At 35.5% G+C, this 23,019-nt stretch overlaps 1 protein-coding gene across 3 annotated transcripts in view; it reads right to left on the bottom strand.

Annotated features, from left to right (window-relative positions):
* The window catches only part of LOC135101658 (calcium-dependent secretion activator-like), a 503,368-nt gene that overhangs the window by 118,987 nt on the left and 361,362 nt on the right, over positions 1-23,019 (bottom strand). For all 3 annotated transcript variants that reach the window (XM_064005957.1, XM_064005958.1, XM_064005959.1), the window contains 2 exons: positions 11,119-11,275; positions 1,351-1,492 (listed from right to left, as the gene is read on the bottom strand). In XM_064005957.1, the coding sequence (XP_063862027.1) occupies positions 1,351-1,492; positions 11,119-11,275 (299 nt within the window). The remainder of the gene's footprint in view (positions 1-1,350; positions 1,493-11,118; positions 11,276-23,019) is intronic.

Raw genomic sequence — 23,019 nt, 5'->3', positions numbered from 1 at the left:
AGTTGCATCCTGAGAGTTCATTCTTTTGCTGTACTGTTTGAGTGTTGCAATATATGTACTCAGCTACAATGAATACAGCAATTGAGTAAGCCCTGCAGTTCTGTGAAATTTTTCAAGTATCTTCATCCCTCTATTCCAGCACTGTTATGTGAAGCTTAAGGGAAAAGCTTTGGACTATGGAGACAGGAGCTACTAATTCTCCGCCTCCTATGTCTTTTGCAAAAAAAAAAAAAAAAAAAAAAAAAAAAAAAAAAAAAAAAAAAAAAAAAAAAAAAAATAAATAAATAAATATATATATATATATATATATATATATATATATATATATATATATATATATATATATATATATATATATATATATATATATATATATATATATATATATATATATATATATATATATTGACATCCCTGCTATCAAAGCTGCAAAAACAAACATGAAACATGACAGGGAGGCAAGCCTCAGTGCAAATTGCCCATGTAGTTGCCCAAAACAACAAGTATGGCCTATTGAGATTTGAATTTGTTTTGAAACATTTCTCTTTTATATTCCATAATTCACTAGAAACAAACAATGCTAATAGAGATAGCTGACTACACTCACTCAACAATCCAACACAAGGTTTACACAGATTTGGGTGTGAATACTCCCACCATGGTAATACTAGTATCACAGCTGAAGTCTTTGTTACTTGAGAATGCTGACACTACTTGTATGTACATGAATCTGCATTGTGACTTTTCATTTTGCGCACCTTTATTAACTTGATGTAGGATACTCAGCCTCTTCTGTGTTGGGTCTTCATTGAGATACTGAGTGTTGCATTACTTTGATATAAATTAATATGCACATAAATGCACAAAATTTAAATTGGAATATTAAACCAAATTATGAATAAACCTTGATTTAATGCAACAAATGTTAGAAGGATAGTAAACTCTAATGAGGATGGGATGATCTACTTTCAATACCACTATCTCCAGGTTTAAATTTCAGTCTATTCTAGAAAGCTGCTTTACATCTCACTCTATCCTGGAAATCAGAGTAGCCATATTCATGAGTTCATTCTCATTATATAAAAATAACAATATAAAAATCACATTACTGTTATGATAGTATCCCAGTTTTTACCAGCTCACATATTAAGAAAAAAAATGTATGTTACCTTATTCTCAGAAAATGCTAGTATAAAGATGTTGTTTCAGTATGACTGTAAAAAATGTATTAGTGCAAGCATAAAACAAAAATAACACAAATAAGAAAATAAATAAATAAAGTATTATATTTTACTAAGCAAATAATTAATCTTGGACTGTGTGTTTTCTACCAACGGCCTCCATACTAACCCCTTATTCTCCCACCGTTCCTTCTCGAAGCCTTTGTGGATGGATTGGGCTATTGAAGACTCCATCAGATCCACATATCGAACAACCATTGGAGCGAATGTTTCTCTGAGGTGTTGATGAAACCGTCCATTTTTTAGGTTATCTGAGGGGGGGGAAAAAAAAAAAATTAATATCCCATATCATGGATTCCTCAGTTCATTATAAATAGAAAAAAAAACAACAACTATAAACAGTTACTTATATTACTAAAAACTGTAACAAATACATATAATTGGAACATCACATCACTCTTAGATACTGAAGCACTGAGAGACTTTTCCAAAACTGGCTGTGAGAAGCAATATATATGTAAGTTTAAAGAAATGATCTAAAAGTCAACCTTTCATGTAATATCCAAATTCTTTAAACTTACATATATATTGCTTCTCACAGCCAGTTTTGGAAAAGTCTCTCAGTGCTTCAGTATCTAAGAGTGATGTGATGTTCCAATTATATGTATTTGTTACAGTTTTTAGTAATAAAAGTACAACAAAGTAAGTCCAGGATTCAAATTTCAGCTTACTATCAAGATTTATGTTGGGTGACTAGCTGGTCTAGAGTTTACCCAGCATTAAATGCATACCACCAGCAATGATTGAGAAGGTTAAGTGCAGTGAAGAAAAGAAGTGGCCAACTTACTCCATATGCAATGGATGGCACTACCAGTCCACTACCTTTGCTTCATGAGTATTGAGCACTGTCATTTTTTTTTTATTTAAAAAACTCAAATATACCATATATCCCCATGTATAGTTTGATCTCAAGCATAGGTTAACCCCTGATTTCTGGGCAAGAAATTAGTAATTTATGGTATATCTTGTACCACCTAAATGAAGGGCAGCAGCCTCCATCATCTACCTAATGAAACAAATCAGTAAACGTGGAATGCTGTGCTGGTAGGGAAGGCAGCAGTAATGGTGTTGCCATCTTGGGGATGTGACTTGATTACATATCAGACTTGCAAATAAAGATGAAATGGAATACAAGAAGACAGTGTATCATTGTATCAAATAATAAGGAACTCTTTATGGCAAACATAAGGAATTCTATATGGCAAGAGCAATCAGCTGGATGTTGTACTATAGCCTGTGTGCAGCCACTTGCCATTGGTGCGTGTTCATATTTAAATGTCCTGTAACTTCTAAACCATGGCGTTAAAGGCATCTGACCAGAGAATATTTTCAACTTAGGGTGACTTAGTCTTTGATTTCTGAGGATATGTGATTTTCTAGATGGGACTCCCTATATATATATATATATATATATATATATATATATATATATATATATATATATATATATATATATATATATATATATATATATATATATATATATATATACAGTGGTACCTTGACTTGTGAGTTTAATTTGTTCTGTGATAGAACTCGTAACTCAATTTGCTCGTATGTCTAATCAATTTTTCCCACTGAAATTAATTGAAATGCCATTAATATGTTCCAGCCCCCCAAAAAACAAAAAATTTTTTAAATACAGTAAACTGTTCATATAACAAACCTCTGTTTACCAAATTTATGGTGTAATGACCCCTTTAAAGCTATCAAACACTCGTTTTATTTTACAAAACTGTTTGCATGTTATGGAATATTTCAAAATTATTGAATACTTGCTTTATTTTATGAACATCCTAGGTTTTAAGATGCAAGAGAATTGGCTGACACACAGTCAACTGCATGTTTGAGAGACTAATTGTGGGTGTGTAACAGCCAGCGAGTGACCTCGACAAAGGCCGATGACATCTCTCTCTCTCTCTCTCTCTCTCTCTCTCTCTCTCTCTCTCTCTCTCTCTCTCTCTCTCTCTCTCTCTGTCCTGCTCTGGCTTTGCTCATAAGCAGATTTATTTTTAGGCCTCTCTGCTAGTTATACCACTTCATTCAATGACTGTTTCATTTGTTGGCAGCCACCATGGATATGTATATGGAGCAGACTTACCCGGGCACCATTAAGCTGCTATTTCAACAAATTAATGAGAAAGTGAAATCCCTCCGAATAAATGTAAAGGACATAATGAGTCTTGAATTCACCCAAAAGGAGATGGAAGATTTGAAGCAGGAAGTAAAGTAAAGTAAGGAAGACAAGAAAACAATGAAGCTGAGCACATTTGCATGAATAAATTTGAGATAACAGAACAAATATATACAGTACCCTCCCAAGTTTCGCGCCTAGTCCTAGTCTTACCATCATAAGTTTCGCTCGTTATCAACATGAATTTCGTGCTGCTTTGACAAGTATTGGTCACATTTACCTATTGTTGATGTCATGTGTATACATACAGTAAATCCCACCTAAGTTGGATCTCTCTCTCTCTCTCTCTCTCTCTCTCTCTCTCTCTCTCTCTCTCTCTCTCTTCCCTGACCCCCTTCCTCCCACAATCTCTCTCTCTCTCTCTCTCTCTCTCTCTCTCTCTCTCTCTCTCTCTCTCTCTCTCTCTCTTCCCTGACCCCCTTCCTCCCACAATCCATCTCTCTCTCTCTCTCTCTCTCTCTCTCTCTCTCTTCCCTGACCCCCTTCCTCCCACAATATCTCTCTCTCTCTCTCTCTCTCTCTCTCTCTCTCTCTCTCTCTCTCTCTCTCTCTCTCTCTCTCTCTCTCTGTGAAAGTAAGAACAATCCTAAGGATTGCTAAATAAAATGAAACTGATTGAGAATGAAAATGGAATTATCTATATGAGAGTGAGAAACAATGAAGCTAAAATTACATAAAATGAATAAAGAGGAGAGAGAGAGTGAGGTTTCACTCCCTTGTCTCTTATCTCTGACAGATAAGAGGGAGATGAGGTGACAGAGAGGGAGGTTTGAGACCAGATGAAAGAAGGGAGAGGAAAAGAAAAAAGGGAGGAAGGGACAGGTGGTAGGTACGTTAGCAGCAGCTCGCACAGCTGGTGAGTGAGTTTTAGTTTGTTAGTTCAGTTAAACTTTTATTAAAATTTCAGTGCTCTCACTCGTGGAAAGTTCATTATGCCAGTTTTGGTTTGTTTCAGTGCATTATTGCAACTGTACTTTATAATGACCATGTGTTGTCATGTACCCTACTGTGTGTATGTGTGTGTGTGTGTGTGTGTGTGTGTGTGTATGTGTGTATTTACCTAGTTGTGGTTTATGGGAGGGGAGTAATCTCAGAGTATCCTGTCTCCATATCTACCCAGTTTGGTCTTAAAAGCATGGACAGTTACAGCATTGACAATGTCTTACTGAGTTCATTCCATTTGTTCATACTTCTATGAGGAAAACTATACTTCTTGATGTCTCTTCTACAGTTAACTTTCTTCAACTTCTTACTGTGTCCCCTTGTACTCTGTGTGTCTAAATTTATAAGATATTTTTTGTCCACATTTTCTATACCATTTATCATTCTATAGATGTTTATTAAATCTCCTCTCTCTCTCTCTCTCTCTCTCTCTCTCTCTCTCTCTCTCTCTCTCTCTCTCTCTCTCTCTCTCTCTCTCTCTCTCTCTCTCTCTTTCCTATTTTCAAGGGTAGGAATTTCCAACATTTTGAATCTCTCTTCATGGGTTGACTTGGTCAACTCTGGAACCATCTTAGTGACTGCTCATTGTACCCTTCCTAATTTTACAATATTCGTCTTTGTATGAGGAGACCACACCATTGCCACATATTCCAACCTTGGTCTTACCATGGAAATCAACAATTTTTTTTTTTATCATTCCTTTATCCAAATATGAGAATGCCATTTTTAGTCTTTTTGACAAATTCATCGTCTCTCCAGTAATTTTATCAATGTGTCTGTCCAGAGTCAAATTTTCAGTAACTGATACTCCCAAATCCACTTCCTCTTTTGACTTCTTTAACTCCACAACATCCATCTTATAATTAGCTAGAGATGAGATGTGAAGTTTCCAGTTCAGATTATAAGTAAAGGACAGACCGAGGATGTTCAGTGTAGAAGAGGGAGACAGTTGAGTGTCATTGAAGAAGAGGGGATAGTTGTCTGGAAGGTTGTGTCGAGTTGATAGATGGAGGAATTGAGTTTTTGAGGCACTGAACAATACCAAGTTTGCTCTGCCCCAATCAGAAATTTTAGAAAGATCAGAAGTCAAGCGTTCTGTGGCTTCCCTGCGTGATATATTTACCTCCTGAAAGGTTGGATGTCTATGAAAAGACATGAAGAAGTGCAGGGTGGTATCATCAGCATAGGAGTGGATAGGACAAGAAGTTTGGTTTAGAAGATCATTAATGAATAATAAGAAGAGAGTGGGTGACAGGACAGAACCCTGAGGAACGCCACTGTTAATAGATTTAGGAGAAGAACAGTGACCGTTTACCACAGCAGCAATAGAATGGTCAGAAAGGAAACTTGAGATGAAGTTACAGAGAGAAGGATAGAAACCGTAGGAGGATAGTTTGGAAATCAAAGCTTTGTGCCAGACTCTATCAAAAGCTTTTGATATGTCCAAGGCAACAGCAAAAGTTTCACCAAAATCTCTAAAAGAGGATGACCAAGACTCAGTAAGGAAAGCCAGAAGATCACCAGTAGAGCGGCCTTGACGGAACCCATACTGGCGATCAGATAGAAGGTTGTGAAGTGATAGATTTTTAAGAATCTTCCTGTCGAGGATAGATTCTAAAACTTTAGACAGGCAGGAAATTAAAGCAATAGGAACATTTTGACATTTTCTGTTAATGAAGGAGTTTTTGGCTAGTTGGAGAACAGACTTGGCATGGTTCTGGGCAGAAATATAAAGTGCATGAGATTCTGGTGATGGAAGGCTTAAATACCTTTTGTGGGCCACCTCTCTATCATGTATAGCACGAGAACAAGCTGTGTTAAACCAAGGTTTAGAAGGTTTAGGACGAGAAAAAGAGTGAGGAATGTATGCCTCCATGCCAGACACTATCACCTCTGTTATGCGCTCAGCACACAAAGACGGGTCTCTGACACACAAGCAGTAGTCATTCCAAGGAAAATCAGCAAAATACCTCCTCAGGTCCCCCCAACTAGCAGAGGCAAAATGCCAGAGGCACCTTTGCTTAGGGGGATCCTGAGGAGGGATTGGAGTGATAGGACAAGATAAAGATATGAGATTGTGATCGGAGGAGCCCAACGGAGAAGAAAGGGTGACAGTATAAGCAGAAGGATTAGAGGTCAGGAAAAGGTCAAGAATGTTGGGCGTATCTCCAAGATGGTCAGGAATATGAGTAGGGTGTTGCACCAATTGCTCTAGGTCATGGAGGATAGCAAAGTTGTTGGCTAGTTCACCAGGATGGTCAGTGAAGGGTGGTGAACATTGAAGTCTCCAAGAATGGAGATCTCTGCAAAAGGGAAGAGGGTCAGAATGTGCTCCACTTTGGAAGTTAAGTAGTCAAAGAATTTCTTATAGACAGAGGAGTTAGGTGAGAGGTATACAGCACAGATAAATTACAGAATTATCAATTACAGAAACTATTAATTAGTAATAAACAGCAGCTTTTGCTATGTCTTTTAATATTTGAAATCAAGTAACTTTGTTCTAGAACTGTTCTAGAACTATATATATATATATATATATATATATATATATATATATATATATATATATATATATATATATATATATATATATATATATATATATATAACAGTTTTTGTCCTTGTACTTATATATATATATATATATATATATATATATATATATATATATATATATATATATATATATATATATATATATATATATATATATATATATATATATATATTTAACACAGTGTAACCTTTTCAAACAAATCAGTTTTGAACAAATTTTTTTACTCATTATTGCTTCTGTTGTGGTACCATAATTCAGTTCTCAAACAAAAAAAAAAGTTACTTGATTTAAAATATCAAAAGGCATAGCAAAAGCTGCTGTTTGTTACTAATTTATAGTTTCTATAAATATTTACTTTGTTTTTATATATTTAGAGGAGAGGCATAAAGTGTAAGACAGTAGTTCAATCTTTGAAATAAGGTAAATGTGATCCCATTCAAAAGCCTTGATGTAAACAAATAGTTGTTGGCATTCAGGAGTAATCCTGACCCACTTGTGGCTCACTCAGTGACCCCCAGTGCCATCACTATTGCATAACTGCATTTTTCCAGTAGCTTTTCCAAACAGCAAAATGTCTAACTCTTATGATCACCTTCATTTTGGTGGTAAATGGCTTGCTCCTCTCTGTGTCCCTCTGTAAGGCTTCCTTCACTAGATTGGTGACAAAGAGAATATCTGCACAGTCTAAACTCTAAACAGTATCTTCTGATGAGTTCTGTGTCACTAACTTCTTTCAATACATCCTTTCTAGATAAATCAATTGTGAGCTGGAGATGTGAAGCTGCCATCTTGGCTATGGGAGCATCTGTCATAAGCTGCTAAGAACATGGTAGGCTAGTGTCTGGGAATGGATTAATCCATTTTATATTGATTCCTATGGGGAAAATAGTTTTGGTTTTCAAACACTTCGGATTTCAAACAGTATTTAGGAACTGATCAAGTTCTAGATAAATTCATATATATATATATATATATATATATATATATATATATATATATATATATATATATATATATAGAGAGAGAGAGAGAGAGAGAGAGAGAGAGAGAGAGAGAGAGAGAGAGAGAGAGAGAGAGAGAGAGAGAGAGAGAGAGAGAGAGAGAGAGAGAGAGAGAGAGAGAGAGACAGAGAGAGAGAGAGAGAGAGAGAGAGAGTGTAAGAGCGAGAGGAAGACAGAAGATGCCAGAGGCATGATGAATACCTGCCTGCACTCTCAAGTTTACTTTAAAAACTCACATGTCTTCCTAGTTTTCTTCCTATATTAATTTTGTCAACTTCCCTTTGTCCCTTCCTATTGAGCTCAATATATAATATAATAGAAGGGTTGGTCTCTCCCCTCAGACTCATTAAATTTCACCCAGTCCCTCCCATAAGTGCACAATAATTTTTGCAAGACTTTAGTCCTTTAAGAGCAAGCATAAGCGAGGATGACTGAGTGTATGGCAGTTACCTGCCATACTCCTGCCCTCCCTCGTTCCTTCCCTGTTACCTGCCCCTTTTTCCTATGTCATGTGACTCACTCCCATGCATCTGAGGGAGCATGCAATGGCTGGAAGATGCATCCCATTGTCTTTGTCCAGTCAGGTACTTGTTGTCATAAGGAAAGGACACAGATAGCTTGCTTGAATGATGGAGCACTGGCACATGAGTCAGAGGGATAAGTTAGAGGGCCATTATTAGTAACTATTGCCTGAGTGTTAGCAGCAGTATGCCCCTGCCTTTGCTAGGTAGGATAAGCACCAGTCACAGGCCTGGCTGAGTGTTATGCCAGTCAAATTGTGGTGGGCTATGAGTCTCATCCTCTCCATCATGGCATCCTAGTAGTTTGTGTTTTGTTGGGAGCCTGGGTCTGGTTCTCTGATCATCCCAGCCCTGTCTGTTGTGGTGTACTTGTGTCATTAATGTTTTTGTGATGTTAAATGTGACTGGCTTTCAGAACTTGCTGCTGGGAGCTCTGAAGCCAGAGGACTTCATAATTCTGTGTGCGTGTGGCTGTCTGTATTCCTCCAGGGGACTGCATATAGACTATTCATGTGCAGAAGGATATAATATTCTGTTTGGTGTGGGCTTTGGCCCATTATGTGGGAGGTTGTCCACAGAATATTACAAGACTCATCCCAGTTTGTCCTCTGTCCTAATTGTGCCCCCCTAGCATGTGGGTTGTGATTCTTTCTCTGCAAGGAAGAGTTGATTTAATGTATATTATATTCCCTTCTCCATGGGTTGGTAAAAGGAGTGGCAGCCTCATAGATTTGACAGTTGCTGCCAACCTGTAGTTCCCTCAGTTACAGTAGACTTTTGAACGCAATCACTGAAGACAATTTAGTGTGTAGTCCAACAGGACCTAAACTACAATACAATATAACCAATGAATCGGTTACTAAATATCAGATGGGTAGGTTTTCCATAACACTGCCCTTTGATTTTACTGAGCATTTACACATTATTATTGGAATATATTTGAATGGCTTGCATACAGAAGCATTACAAAAGCTTGCACTTGGGTTGTTTTGAAAGTACATGATATCATTTTCTAATGAGAAAAATCACCATCTCTCTACTTGCAAACAGTACATCATTGCAACTCGGAACATATTTCTGTCCACCTGGCTTGGATGTGCTATACATATGTTACTGAACACTGATGAACAAGTCAAGTTCCATAGCTGAGATGGTATTGAAATATACATAATCGGGGGTAAGATCTCTAACAATGACTCTTCAAGAAAAATGGTTTTACATAAGATTTAAGGTACTGGAAAAAGGTATCCTCTATCCACAAATACACTGGACTAAACTGGTGCCATTATTAAAGAGTATAATCTCATCCAAAAAAGGGCCATTAGGCCTTGAGGTCAGCAAAAAATGAGACAAGATGGATACTGCATTAGGACAATGCACCAGCTCACCAGTCACAAGTTGCACAGCAGACTCTTGATGACATGGTGTGGAAATGATAAGCCCTCCGCCCTATTCACTGGATCTGGCTTCGTGTGCTTCTTTTTATTCCCTGAGGTGAAAAAAAACTCTTCATTTTACATCCAGTACTCAAGCTATCATTATGATGGTGTCTTTAACATGGCAAAGAACTTTCCATCACTAGTAGGTGATAAAAAGTGCATTGCATGCTATGATTATTGCATGAAGCAATTCTGAAGACAGCTAATCTTATGTTGATGATTCATGTTTTAGACACATGAAGCCTGATATCATTGCTTTCAAAACGACCCTTATGTGTATAATTTCTCAGCCATATTTTTCTGCCTATTCTTTCCTTCAACTGCAATACAGAAACCAACTTGTTTATATTTTCAGGTCACATTAGTTGATCTCCACTACTATAGTTTATTACTTTCAATTTACCGCTTTGTTCTTTAAATCTTTATATCAGTCTTGACCACTTAATTTCCCTGATCTACTAAAAACCAGCTCAATACAAAATCTTGAGCATCATAACTTGAATTATCAAAGATAAGTTTCTTTTACCTTTACAATTTCACAATTTATATGAAAACATCAATTTATATAAATCATACAATTTCACAATTTATATGAAAACATCAATTTATATAAATCATCAATAAATAACATAGCTGCATTTAATTTTGCAGTATTTAAAGATGTGCATATTTGACTCCTGACCTTCAACATTAATAAATTTGTTTAGGAATAACAGTCTCTATAGGGTGAATAAAAAAAAAAAAATAAATAAATAAAGAGCCAATTCTTGAAATAAATTTTAATAGGCAGCAGTTTTGAAAGACTATTTATACAGAACTGTGTTTCTCAGTTTCCATTAAATACAAAAAATAAATAAGAATAATAAGTAATTAAACAAAATAAATAAATTAATAAATAAAAATAAATAAATAAGGCAACTTTTCCATATGACAACCACCTCATTATATTATATTGCCTCTCTTTCCCCCATCATCCATTCCTTTTCCTTCATTGGAGTTATTCCAAGTGCAAAGATTGCAATGGACATCAACCAGAGATATTTAATATCTTGGAAAAAAACTGTATCCTTCAGACTACTAAGATACACTATGTATATTATAACTTTAGATGCACTTGATAATGTTATAATCATTTTCTACTCACCATTATTTTGCACTCATAATACTCAAGATTGATTCTATCAAGTTTTCTTTAATCTGAGTCCAAACACAGGAAAACTTACCATCTGTTCTTAGGTAGTCATTTAGTATCTGGAAGAGTGGGAAGGAGTCCCAGGTATCAGGGGGTTGTTCTGCTAATACTTGGTCCATGTCCACAGCAAACAGGGACCAGAAGATCTCTGCATGCTCCACTAAAAGGTCACTGAACCATGCAAATGCCTGCAAATAACAGGTCTCAAAGTTAAACTTGGGTGAACAGTTAAGCATCTTGTATACAAATAAAAACTGGTATAGGCATGAAAAATATGAATGGACAAAGAAATTTTTAAAATTTAGTAAAGAACATTTTGAATGTAAATAGTAAAATGAAGGCAAATGAAGTAAAATAAATGCAAGCTTTCCTGTGGTTTATAATAAATATCTGTCAATTAACCTATATAAAAATGAGAAGCAGTTGCTATCTGAAATTCACCAAGAGTCACACCATTCAGCCAATCTCTACCAAGTTAGGGCAATAAACTTTCTTCACCTCATACTCTCTCTCTCTCTCTCTCTTCCATGTGTGTATATTGACTTTGTTGTGATATACAGAAAAAGAGCTATGCTTATAATGTACTGTCTCCATATCTAATATTATCCAATTTTCCTTGTTCATGAATGTTCCTTGTATGGACTATTTTCTCATCTAAATCATTCCGGGCTTCTATATTTCTGTGCTTCTGTACTTCTATGCTTCTTAATATCTCTCCTATAAATTATCCTTTCCACCTTTCTTCCATATCTACCTGTGTCTTTTTCATTCCACACTATGTCTTCTCTCTATTTGTTCCACTCCTTTCATCATACTGAACAATACAATTAAGTCTCTTTCCTTCTTCCTCATGTCTAAGGTTGTGTGTGTGTGTGTGTGTGTGTGTGTGTGTGTTTACCTAGTTGTATTTACCTAGTTGTGGTTTACGGGAGGGGAGTAATCTCATAGTATCCTGTCTCTATATCTATCCAGTTTGGTCTTAAAAGCATGGATAGTTACAGCATTGACAACATCTTCACTGAGTTCATTCCATTTGTTCACACTTCTATGAGGAAAACTACACTTCTTGATGTCTTTTCTACAGTCAACTTTCTTCAGCTTCTTATTGTGTCCCTCTGTAGTCTGTGTCTAAATTTATAAAACATTTTTTTGTCCACATTTTCCATACCATTTATCATTCTATAGGTGTTTATTAAATCTCCTCTCTCTCTCTCTCCTATTTTCAAGGGTAGGAATTTCCAGCATTTTTAATCTCTCTTCATAGGGTGACTTGCTCAACTCTGGAACCATCTTAGTGACTGCTCTTTGTACTCTTTCTAATTTTACAATATTCCTTTTTGTATGAGGAGACCACACCACTGCCACATATTCCAATCTTGGCCTTATCATGGAACTCAACAACTTTTTATCATTCCTTCATCTAAATATGAGAATGCCATTTTTACTCTTTTTAACAAATTCATTGTCTCTCCAGTAATTTTATCAATATTTCTGTCTGGAGTCAAATTTTCAGTAACTGTTACTCTCAAATCCACTTCCTCTTTTGACTTCTTTAACTTCACACCTTCCATCTCATAATGATATTGTATTCTTTTCTTACTCTTATCAAACTCCATCACTTTACATTTACTTAAATTGAATTCCATTTGCCAAGATTTACTCCATCTATCTATCTTATTGAAATCATCTTGCAGTACCATATAGTCATTTACATTTTCTATCCTTCTCATCAGCTTAGCATCATCTGCAAATAAGTTCATATAGCTATCTATTTCTTATTTGATGTCGTTCACATATATTACAAACATTATCGGTCCCAACACTGACCCCTATGGGACACCACTAGTTACTTTCAGCCAAGATGAATTTTGGTCTTGTATTACTGTTCTCATCTCTCTATCATCCAGATAATCCTCCATCCAATCCAGCAGTCTTCCTCCAATTTTTCAATAAATATTTATCTTCCATAGCAGTCTTCGGTGTGGTACTTTATCAAACACTTTCTTCGAGTCTAAGTAGACACCATCCACCCATCTGTCTCTCTCCTGCACAATATCGACTACCCTTGAATAGTGTGTGTGTGTGTGTGTGTGTATTTACCTAGTTATATTGTACAGGGCATGAGCCAAAGCTCATTCTGGCCAGTCTTCATATCCATATTTATCCAATTTTCTTTAAATATGTGTACACTGTTTGCCACAACCACCTCAAATCATTCTAGATTTCAATAGTTCAATACGGGAAGCTGTATTTCTTGGTGTCACTTGAACATCCATACTTCTCTTTTTTATTTATTTATTTATTTTTTCTTTGTATTTTACCTAGTTGTGGTTTATGGGAGGGGAGTAATCTCATAGTATCCTGTCTCTGTATCTATCTAGTTTGGTCTTAAAAGCAACGACAGTTTTGGCATTTACGTCTTCACTGAGTTCATTCCATTTGTTCACACTTCTGTGATGAAAACTATACTTCTTAATGTCTCTTCTACAGTTAATTTTCTTCAGCTTCTTATTGTGTTTCCCTGTACTCTGTGTCTAAATTTATAAAACATTTTTTGTCCACATTTTCCATACCATTTGTTATTCTATAGATGTTTACTAAATCTCCTCTCTCTCTCTCTCTCTCTCTCTCTCTCTCTCTCTCCTATTTTCAAGGGTAAGAATTTCCAACATTCTTAATCTCTCTTCATAGTGATTTACTTAACTCTGGAATGATCTTAGTGACTGCTCTTTGTACTCTTTCTAATTTTATAATATTCCTCTTTGTATGAGGAGACCACACCACTGCTGCATATCAAAATCTTGGTCTTATCATGGAAATCAACAACATTTTTATAATTTCTTTATTCAAATATGAGAATGCCATTCTTACTTTTTAAAACAAATTCATCATCTCTCCAGTAATTTTATCAATGTGTCTGTCCAGAGTCAAATTTTCAGTAACTATTACTCCCAAATCCACTTCCTATTTTGACTTCTTTAACTTCACACCTTCCATCTCATAATGATATTGTATTCTTTTCTTACTCTTATCAAACTCCATCACTTTACATTTACTTAAATTGAATTCCATTTGCCAAGATTTACTCCATCTATCTATCTTATTGAAATCATCTTGCAGTACCATACAGTCATTTACATTTTCTACCCTTCTCATCAGCTTAGCATCATCCGCAAATAAGTTGATATAACTATCTATTTCTTCATTGATGTCGTTCACATATATTACAAACATTATCAGTCCCAACACTGATCCCTATGGGACACCACTAATTACTTTCAGCCAAGATGAATTTTGGTCTTGTATTACTGTTCTCATCTCTCTATCATCCAGATAATCCTCCATCCACTCCAGCAGTCTTCTTCCATTTTTTCCATAATTTTTAATCTTCCATAGCAATCTTCAGTGTGGTACTTTGTCAAATGCCTTCTTCAAGTCTAAGTGGACACCATCCACCCATTTGTCTCTCTCCTGCGTAATATCGACTACCCTTGAATAAAAGGACAATAAGTTCATGGAGCATGATCTTCCCCTCCTAAAACCAAATTGACAATTTTATCTCTTTCCAAGTGTTCCATCCGTCTTTATTATTCTTTCACATAATTTTCCTACAACACTAGTCAAGGACACTGATCTATAATTTAGTGGATTTTCCTTATTTCCTCCTTTGTATATTGATGTAATATTTGGTCTCTTCCAATCTTTTGGTACTCTTCCCTGTGATAGTGATGTCACCACTAGACTGTGAATTTTATCAGCCAGTTGTTCTCTACATTCCTTTGATATCCAGTTTGATACTCCATCTGGACCAGTTGCTTTATTTATTTCAAGTTCTTCCATCATCTTAAGTATTTCTTCATAACTGACTGGGACTGTACTTAGTATATTCCTCACCAACTTATCCCTTCCAGCATCAAACTCTCCTTTCCACAGTAAATACCAATCTGAAACTATTGTTCATAACCTCTGCCATGTCCTGTGCATCATCATAGATTTTTCCTTCAACTTCCAATCTTGATACACCTTCCTTCTGCTTCATCTTCTCATTAATATGTCTAAAGAATAGTTTGGGTTCATTTATACACTTATCTATTATATCTCTATCATACTTTCTTCTCTCCATTCTTATTATCTCAATGTACTTGTTTCTAGCATCAATATATTCTTCCCATCTGCTCTCAGTTTTCCTCTTCTTCCATTTATTCCAAACATTTAATTTATGATTTCTAGTCTCTTTGCATTTTGTATTGAACCATTCTTTACCCTTTCTACATCTCATTCCTCCTTTAGGTACAAATTTCACCACAGCAGAATTACATATCCTTATCAATTCATCCCATTTTTCCCAGGTATCTTCTGCATCTTCAAAGTCTTTCCAGTCCACGGCAACAAAGTACTTTCTTAATTTTTCCAAAGTCAGCTTTACTATATTTAAATTTTTTTACCTTGTAATTTTCATCAATGATTACATTTTCATTTTTCAAATTAGATTCCATGAACACATGATCACTTTTACCAAGAGGGGGTTTCATAGTGTATTGTTTCAATAATTTCCATGTCCTTGGTAAATACTAAATCAAGTCTTGATGGTTAATCTCTTCTACTAAATCTGGTATAACAATCAACCCACTGAGTCATCAAGTTTTCCACTACCCAGTTCAATAGTCTATTACTCCATGAGCTCTCATTTCCAGTAGTTGTCAGTGTCTCCCAATTTATCTCCTTACAATTAAAATCACCAACAATAACTATATGATTACTTTCCATCACTATCTTTTCAAGACCTTTTAGCACATCTACCAACATCTTTTTATGCTCTTCTTTTCACCAAGCATTGGTCATAAGTGGCACATACACTCCTACATAATTCATTATCCTTCCATTTTCACTTCTAATCATCACTTGTAGAATTTCAGACTTGTCTTCACTTTTTATTACCTTCTCCACTTTGACACATTTTTTAGTCAAAATTGTCACTCCACCTCCTCCCTTGTCACTTCTATTTTTCATCCATAAATCATATTTATCATCACCAATGTCAGGAGTTCCCCATTCATTTTTTCATTTTGTCTCACATAATACAACATCTAGTGCAGTTCTGCTTTTTTTTTTTTTATGTAGGAAGGATACTGGCCAAGGGCAACAAAAATCTAATAAAAAAAAATGCCCACTGAAATGCCAGTCCCATAAAAGGGTCAAAGCAGTGGTCAAAAATTAGTGGATAAGTGTCTTGAAACCTCCCTCTTGAAGGAATTCAAGTCATAGGAAGGTGGAAATACAGAAGCAGGCAGGGAGTTCCAGAGTTTACCAGAGAAAGGGATGAATGATTGAGAATACTGGTTAACTCTTGTGTTAGAGAGGTGGACAGAATAGGGGTGAGAGAAAGAAGAAAGTCTTGTGCAGCGAGGCCGCGGAAGGAGGGCAGGCATGCAGTTAGCAAGATTAGAAGAGCAGTTAGCATGAAAATAGCGGTAGAAGACAGCTAGATATGCAACATTGCGGCGGTGGGAGAGAGGCTGAAGACAGTCAGTTAGAGGAGAGGAGTTGATGAGACGAAAAGCTTTTGATTCCACCCTGTCTAGAAGAGCAGTATGAGTGGAACCCCCCCAGACATGTGAAGCATACTCCATACATGGACGGATAAGGCCCTTGTACAGAGTTAGCAGCTGGGGGGGTGAGAAAAACTGGCGGAGACGTCTCAGAACACCTAACTTCATAGAAGCTGTTTTAGCTAGAGATGAGATGTGAAGTTTCCAGTTCAGATTATAAGTAAAGGACAGACCGGGGATGTTCAGTGTAGAAGAGGGGGACAGTTGAGTGTCATTGAAGAAGAGGGGATAGTTGTCTGGAAGGTTGTGTCGAGTTGATAGATGGAGGAATTGAGTTTTTGAGGCATTGAACAATACCAAGTTTGCTCTGCCCCAATCAGAAATTTTAGAAAGATCAGAAGTCAGGCGTTCTGTGGCATCCCTGCGTGATATGTTTACCTTAACTCATTTAATTCCATTTTAGTTGACATTAATCCATTTACATTAGTATAACATACCTTACTGTCTGATGTACCATTTCTCTATTCTTATATCTCTTACTCTCCAGAAATTTTTTCTTCTCTGTTCGTTGTTCCTTTTTTTTGTTTAGCCTCATTTACTAGCTCCTTTTGCTTCAATCTTTCAGTCTCATCCATATCCCTGTTTATCCACAGATTCTTATATTCTTCATCTCCAGACAACCTCCAAGACCCATTAATTACTTCTTCTACTTGTACCTGTGTTGCAAACCTTATTCTTATGGGTCTCATTTTTTTTCTTCATATTTCCTAATTCTATAGAACTTTTCCATTTGGTTTACTACCTGACTGTCTTCAGCCATCACTTTCTTCAGTAACTTATTCAACATTTTCTTTTCCTTTTCCTCTCTTTGAATTCTGCTTACCTACTATTTTCTCTTCCTTTAAACCAAATACAATTGCTTATTTATATTTTTCTACAGTGTCTCTCACTAACTTTTCTCTTCTTTATTAACATTTACTACTTTTTGTCTCAGGTTTTGTTTCTCATTTTCTTGTTGTTGTATTATTTTCTTTAGTGATTCTTCTTCAAATTTATATTCATTTAACCATTTATTTTGTCTCATTTCCACATCCTTTTACACTTCCCTTCATTTCCTCATTTCCTCTCTGAACAGTTTCTACTTTTTCCTTTATTTGTTTCTTTAAACAGTCATTTTCCACCTTTAACTTCTCATTTTTATCTTCCATCTCAATCAACTTTGCTGTAATAGTCACCAATTCCTTACCTGTCTTCTTCTGGTGTGCCTCCAAAGTTTTTATTCTCTCCAATAACTTGTCCATTATTTCTTCCATATGCAAAATTTTTCTACACTGCAGTCTATAATTTAGTTCTCTTTCTTCTCCAGTAAAACCTTCAAATGAACCTCTTTCTTTTGGGATGGTGCCTTCCACCATGTTTGTCCAAAATGTAAACAAACCAAACCAAACTTTCCTCGAGATGGGATAACTATACTGATGATACTGTTTCTCCCCTCCCTATTTACCACCTAGGTATTCCTGTGTCTTCATAACATATCTTGTTCCACCATGAGTGATTTGTGTTATTACTTCCTTGTATATGCAGAGCACTAGAAAACACGTCCTGTCAGCTCCACCTCTGCCATGTGTATGTGTGTGTTTGTGTGTATTGGTGGGTGTACTGGTGGGTGTACATACATATATACATGCCAAAGAATTTATCTAAAAAAACTGTATATATAATCATGATTTCATCAGCTATGCTTTTCCATACAGTGCAGGCAAACTGCAGTGCAAGCAATTCACACTCTTCCTAATCCTATTCAGTCATTTGTCATAATTTTTTAGACATTTAGGGCATCTAGTTACCAGTCTTGAGTGCATCATCCTTCTCTGAGCATATTCACTGTCACTCTTTTAATAGTTGGCTTGAACTCTACCCTTTCATGATTCTCCATTGCATTAGATAATTTCTATTATTTTTTGACACATAGATCCACAAATGGATGACTTCAGTGTGTTCCACAGTACAGCCTAAGATTTTTTTTTCTTTTTTTGCACAATCAAGAAATCCTTTTCTTTAAACTTATCAATCCTGTATACAACCATTTCTACAAGTGTTACTTTCTACTCCTCTTGTGAACTCTTCACTTAAATCATCTTCCTCTTCACTTTCAATATGCTTGTCATTACTTTATATGTTTACAGTACCACATTATAATCAGTACCCTATGGTATGAAGTGTTCTCTCCACTTCAATTCACATGTAAACTTCTGACAAACTTTATGCTATACCCCTTGTCTAGTTGTGTACTACCTATCATTCTACATACTAATTGCTTTCTTAACAAATATGGTGTACACAGTGGGCCTTAGAGCACCAACAAACTTAAGTCTGTATGTTGTACACTGCATCCACAACATTCACAGCTACCATGTAAATCACTGTATACCAATGCACATCTACATACATAACCATATATATATATATATATATATATATATATATATATATATATATATATATATATATATATATATATATATATATATATATATATTTTTTTTTTACTGAGAAGCATAAGAGTACCACTCACTTAGCCTACACTAATAAACAGAAATATCATCTCATCAAAAAACTCATAATCTTAGTTAGGCCAATCAGCAAGGCATATGCATACAAGTATCAGAATTATTTTGCCCAAGTTTAACTTTTCAAATAATAATTTGAGCATTTATCCTTCTCACTTGAAGTACGATTTTTATTTTATTTTCTCATTTTTTTTTTTGCTATCAACAATTAAAGTTTATTTGAACATACTTCTCTCCCTTTCAAAGGCCCATACCAGTTTCCCATGAATAAGAGCCATTTATTCATTATGATTTTCACAAAGCGTACATCCACACACCTCTAACTCCTGAACTAGCCCCCATTTATATCTGGAATTGCTTTTACAATTACAATTGTATGTCAAGTACAAATTCTGAGTAATGCTAGAGCTACATCTCTCTATGCTGCAGTAGCTATAACTGAGTAGGTACTGGCTGACATCCATGCAATAGGAAGTAGCAATGAGACCATACCGGTCATCTTAGCAAGTCTAAGAACTATGACAGCCTTCTAACTTATAACCAAAAGGCTTATGCTCCTTACTTTCAGATGGATATGCCCATCTACCACTTTTCTTATAGGTGGTGGAGCTTTTAGCCATCCTGTCCTTTCCATTCATGAGACAAATGCAATTAGCAAGGCTTATTTATTATGTTCTCTTCCTAGTGGAAAAAAAATCAACTTGGAGAATCCTCCAAATTTCTGACGTACATCAACAGCTAATGTGACTACTATTCACATATTCATTCATCAGTTTAATCATGCAGAGGAAATTGTTTTGTGCACTTTTTCAATATTCTAATGTTCATTCAGATGCCATTGTCATCTAAGCTGCCTATAAACATACACATGTGTTCTGCATCCTTATGGTTAGTAAATTATACTACACAAGTAATTCATAATATGAAATAAAATGTTAGTATATGATGGTATTTGCTAATAGTTACAGAAGCAATGTTTTGTAGGTCAGGGATGTTGACAGGTAGTGAGTTCAGGTTTGATTTGAAGTTTGACAGGGATGCTGGATGACACAGTTGATTAAGTTTATACAAATAATATAGCTTAATCATGAGAGAACAGTACTGAATATACTGATTAGAGCATATATTACTAACCAATAAAAGATATTGTACAGTAGTTCCTTAAAAATCTATGAGACTGAGTTCCAGAGATCTCAATATCTCAGACAACATATTTTAGTTTTTACTATCTTTAGACTACCCATAATTCTTAAAAAGCAGCATTATATTAAAAATACAGCCATATTCCTTAGACTGTTATTCATGAAAAAGAAATGTTTTACCAATGCTGTAGCTACTTTTTTTTTATCAAGTATGAGTGGAAGCTAACTTAGTGAGCTCATGAATTTAATTTCCTCAAGCACAAACTCTGTAAGCTGCAACTTTCACTGAAAGTAAGCATCAAGTAAGTAATTCTAACATCCACATAATACACTATGTTAGGTTATCAAACCTGAGACCAAGGGTAAAAGGTGTGGCAGCTTTGTTGACAGTTGCCAGTATGTAAATATATCAAGTGGGTGGCATTTTACATGAAATATACCTTTTTATTACTGATTTATCTCCATGCTACAGTGATGCATAGCAACTTCTGACAGTAGCTCAGTGGCCCCTTTTATCAACAGCACTGATGTAACAAGAGCATGATTAGCATTTGCCATTCTTTCTATTATGCTAGTGACTGCTTGTTCACTATCCATAACAAAATATTTTTGTCAGCTTTACATCCATTATGGTTATTAGACACAAGGTTGAATGAAGACTGAAATGAGTACCATTGTAGGTGGCTCATAAGCAATGTATGTGATGTCATAGAGAGCAAGATAATATTCATCACCTCATTTTTATTTACACTCAACACTATATGTGACATGTTTTATAGTAATTTTTAGTGGCTGCAACATATCAAGCTTATGCGTTTCCCTTATGAATGAAAAGAATCAGAAACAGACTGAAACTAAAAATTGGAATTATTATGCAAAGGGGGATCTAAATGGATGAACACTTATGATAAATTTTGTTTAGATATTTACATTACTGTTATGAATATGGTATGGATGGTATGGTATGGTAAGTATGGTATGAATGGTAAGTAAGCAGAACAGGTTTATCAGTCACAATATTAAACAAGATAAAAATTCATTCTTGAAGTGGAGTTACTTTTCATGAGTTCAGTTTCACTGACAGTATACCAATTTCAAACAAAGGACCTCATACAGTACGAGTATTCTACTGTGTGATAAAACATTTCATGCAGTGGGAAGTCCACCAGGACTGGGGAGAGCTTATTGATTGTTTATTGATTCCTTTGATAAAAATATTGCAATGTCCCCATCTAGACACTCCATAGAAATACTGAAACATTTATCTCATGACAAGATAAAATCTACTGATCATAATAGAGCGACAGTCCCTCAGATGTTGGGACCATAAGGATCATCAGACCCAAAGATAATTTGGGGGTTTTGCTAATACACAGCTTCCTCCCATCATTTAAATAAATTTTTAATGTTTCAATTTCTCCTATACCATGGACACATGAAGTTTTATTTTCTTCAATGCTGAGCTTCTCTGGAGAGAACCTGAGGTAATCCCTATCCAGACATAGAGATATTATCATACAGTACCCTCTAGAGTTTCATGCTTGCTTTCTTCCTGATGCATACTGCTTAATTCCAGTATCACAAAAATATGGGTATTGACAACACTGAAAAATGCTTATTCATTCCAGCCACATGGCCTAGAGCCATGTGAGTGTATTTTGTCTTTACTTATGGCATGATGCAGCAATACAGTCATGCAGCACCATGGCATCTAGAAGTGTGTAAGTGTGTTTTGTTCTCACATCCAGCATGACACAGCAGTGTGGCAGTCCAGTGCCATGGTAACTAGAACTTTTTGAATGTGTTTTGTTCTCACATTCAGCATGATGCAGCAGTGTGGTCTTAAGTATGAATAACATGATGCCTTTCGATATTGATCATGATGCTACAGAGGAGTCAGGATTTCCCCTGAGGCAGGCCCCTCGCTTGTATTTCTGGATCTTTGTAACTTGGATGTTTGTAAGTTGGCGAGTGTCTGTATAATATATATATATATATATATATATATATATATATATATATATATATATATATATATATATATATATATATATATATATATATATATGAGGCACCTAAAGCCAGAGTAATGCAAGCACCAGAAGTAGAAAATGAAGAAAAAAGCAATCAAAGTTTTGCAACATTCAGAATGCAATATCTCCTCAATTAATTGAGATAGGAAGTAGGGCTTGGCTTCAAAATGTTTGTTATTGCATGTGGTTTACAGCCTATACCTGGGCATTTAGTGAAATTAAAGCATTCTTAAAAGCTAATGGATGACTGCTTTTTCATCCAGTTTATTTGTTGAGAAAAAAACAACAACAATACTTGCAATATTTTGTTTATCAAACATGCATGCATTGTTTATTCCTGTTCCTGTGTCAAGTTGTTTCAACAGCATGTAGTTTATTGAGATTCACCACCACTGAAGCCTTTCTTGATTGATGTACTAATTTTATTAAGCAAAAACGTAAGCGACACTTATGCACGTACTTCCTAATCTGACCACCTAATAACAGGGGAGAATAATAAACGGTAGAAAAATAGCTTCTGTATGTAGGCACTCTATAGTGCAAAATTACCGATGGCCCAAAATTCCCTGTGAAAGACTGTAGCTATCAGTAATGTAATTTTATCATAGCAGCCATCAGCACTGGGAGACCCCATTATC

Source organism: Scylla paramamosain, chromosome 6 (genome assembly GCF_035594125.1).
Source record: "Scylla paramamosain isolate STU-SP2022 chromosome 6, ASM3559412v1, whole genome shotgun sequence".
NCBI lineage: Eukaryota > Metazoa > Arthropoda > Malacostraca > Decapoda > Portunidae > Scylla > Scylla paramamosain.
This window is presented reverse-complemented; position numbering and strand designations above follow the sequence as displayed.